The sequence below is a fragment of the Opisthorchis viverrini genome (genome assembly GCF_000715545.1).
Source record: "Opisthorchis viverrini unplaced genomic scaffold opera_v5_6033, whole genome shotgun sequence".
Lineage (NCBI taxonomy): Eukaryota > Metazoa > Platyhelminthes > Trematoda > Opisthorchiida > Opisthorchiidae > Opisthorchis > Opisthorchis viverrini.
This window is the reverse complement of record NW_008759111.1, coordinates 1-765: the sequence shown is the minus strand read 5'-3', so window position 1 is coordinate 765 and position 765 is coordinate 1. Positions and strand designations below refer to the sequence as shown.

General features: G+C 46.9%; 1 protein-coding gene across 1 annotated transcript; it reads right to left on the bottom strand.

The window, feature by feature from the left end:
- Nucleotides 1-243: 243 nt before the first annotated feature.
- T265_12320 (hypothetical protein) lies at nucleotides 244-450 on the bottom strand (the record flags this gene model as incomplete). Its single annotated transcript, XM_009179693.1, has 1 exon — nucleotides 244-450. One exon carries the CDS (start codon nucleotides 448-450, stop codon nucleotides 244-246), a length of 207 nt encoding a protein of 68 aa, XP_009177957.1.
- Between the last annotated feature and the right edge of the window lie 315 nt (nucleotides 451-765).

Genomic DNA, 765 nt, shown 5'->3' with positions numbered 1-765 from the left:
GCAGCAATATCACATTGCAATTGTAGGCAACAGTGTCTGTATGTGGGTTTTTCGAAAGGGACAGATATGGCAAGTGGCATTGCGTCGCATGAATGAATCGAACCGCTTTACGGTGAGTTGGATTGCCTCTTGCACCTCTAGTCTACTCCAATCTTGCCAGATCCACACATTCTCAAATCGCTTTGCACGGAATTAGGTCCAGCTGCTAACCATTCGATTTAGTTCACCTCTGAAGGGTGTTAATCACATAGTTCGAATCATAATTCGCAAGTCTATGTCTTGTTCATGCGTCCATATAGCGTTCCCCGCGTACTCAGTCTCCAACCTAGCCAGTAACTGTGTAAGGTTATCATCTCCATTTCCATGGATAAACCCGACAACTGCCGAATTTTCACCCAAAACCAACTGCGAATAGACCTTTTCCACATCGAACGTGTCGGTTCGTTTCATCAGGATTATGTCACCTTTTGTGTAGGGAGATCCAATTCGTACGAAATCGGCGAATGGACGCTGTCCGTTTGCCAGCCACTGTCTTAAACTCCGACGCCACCCATCGTATTTTGTGTTGGTGGGCAGCTGGTCAATCACCTGAATCCCAAGAATCAAAGTTGGGCTGGCATTTTATCGTTTTGTGGCCATAGCCACCGTGCGGTTTTGAACTATCCCCAACAGAACGTCTTTGTGGTGATCCCTGTGTCGCCACTCCCTCCATATGGGCTGCACAAATAACAGTTTCTGCTTCCCCGTAATCGCCATTTTGGTTTC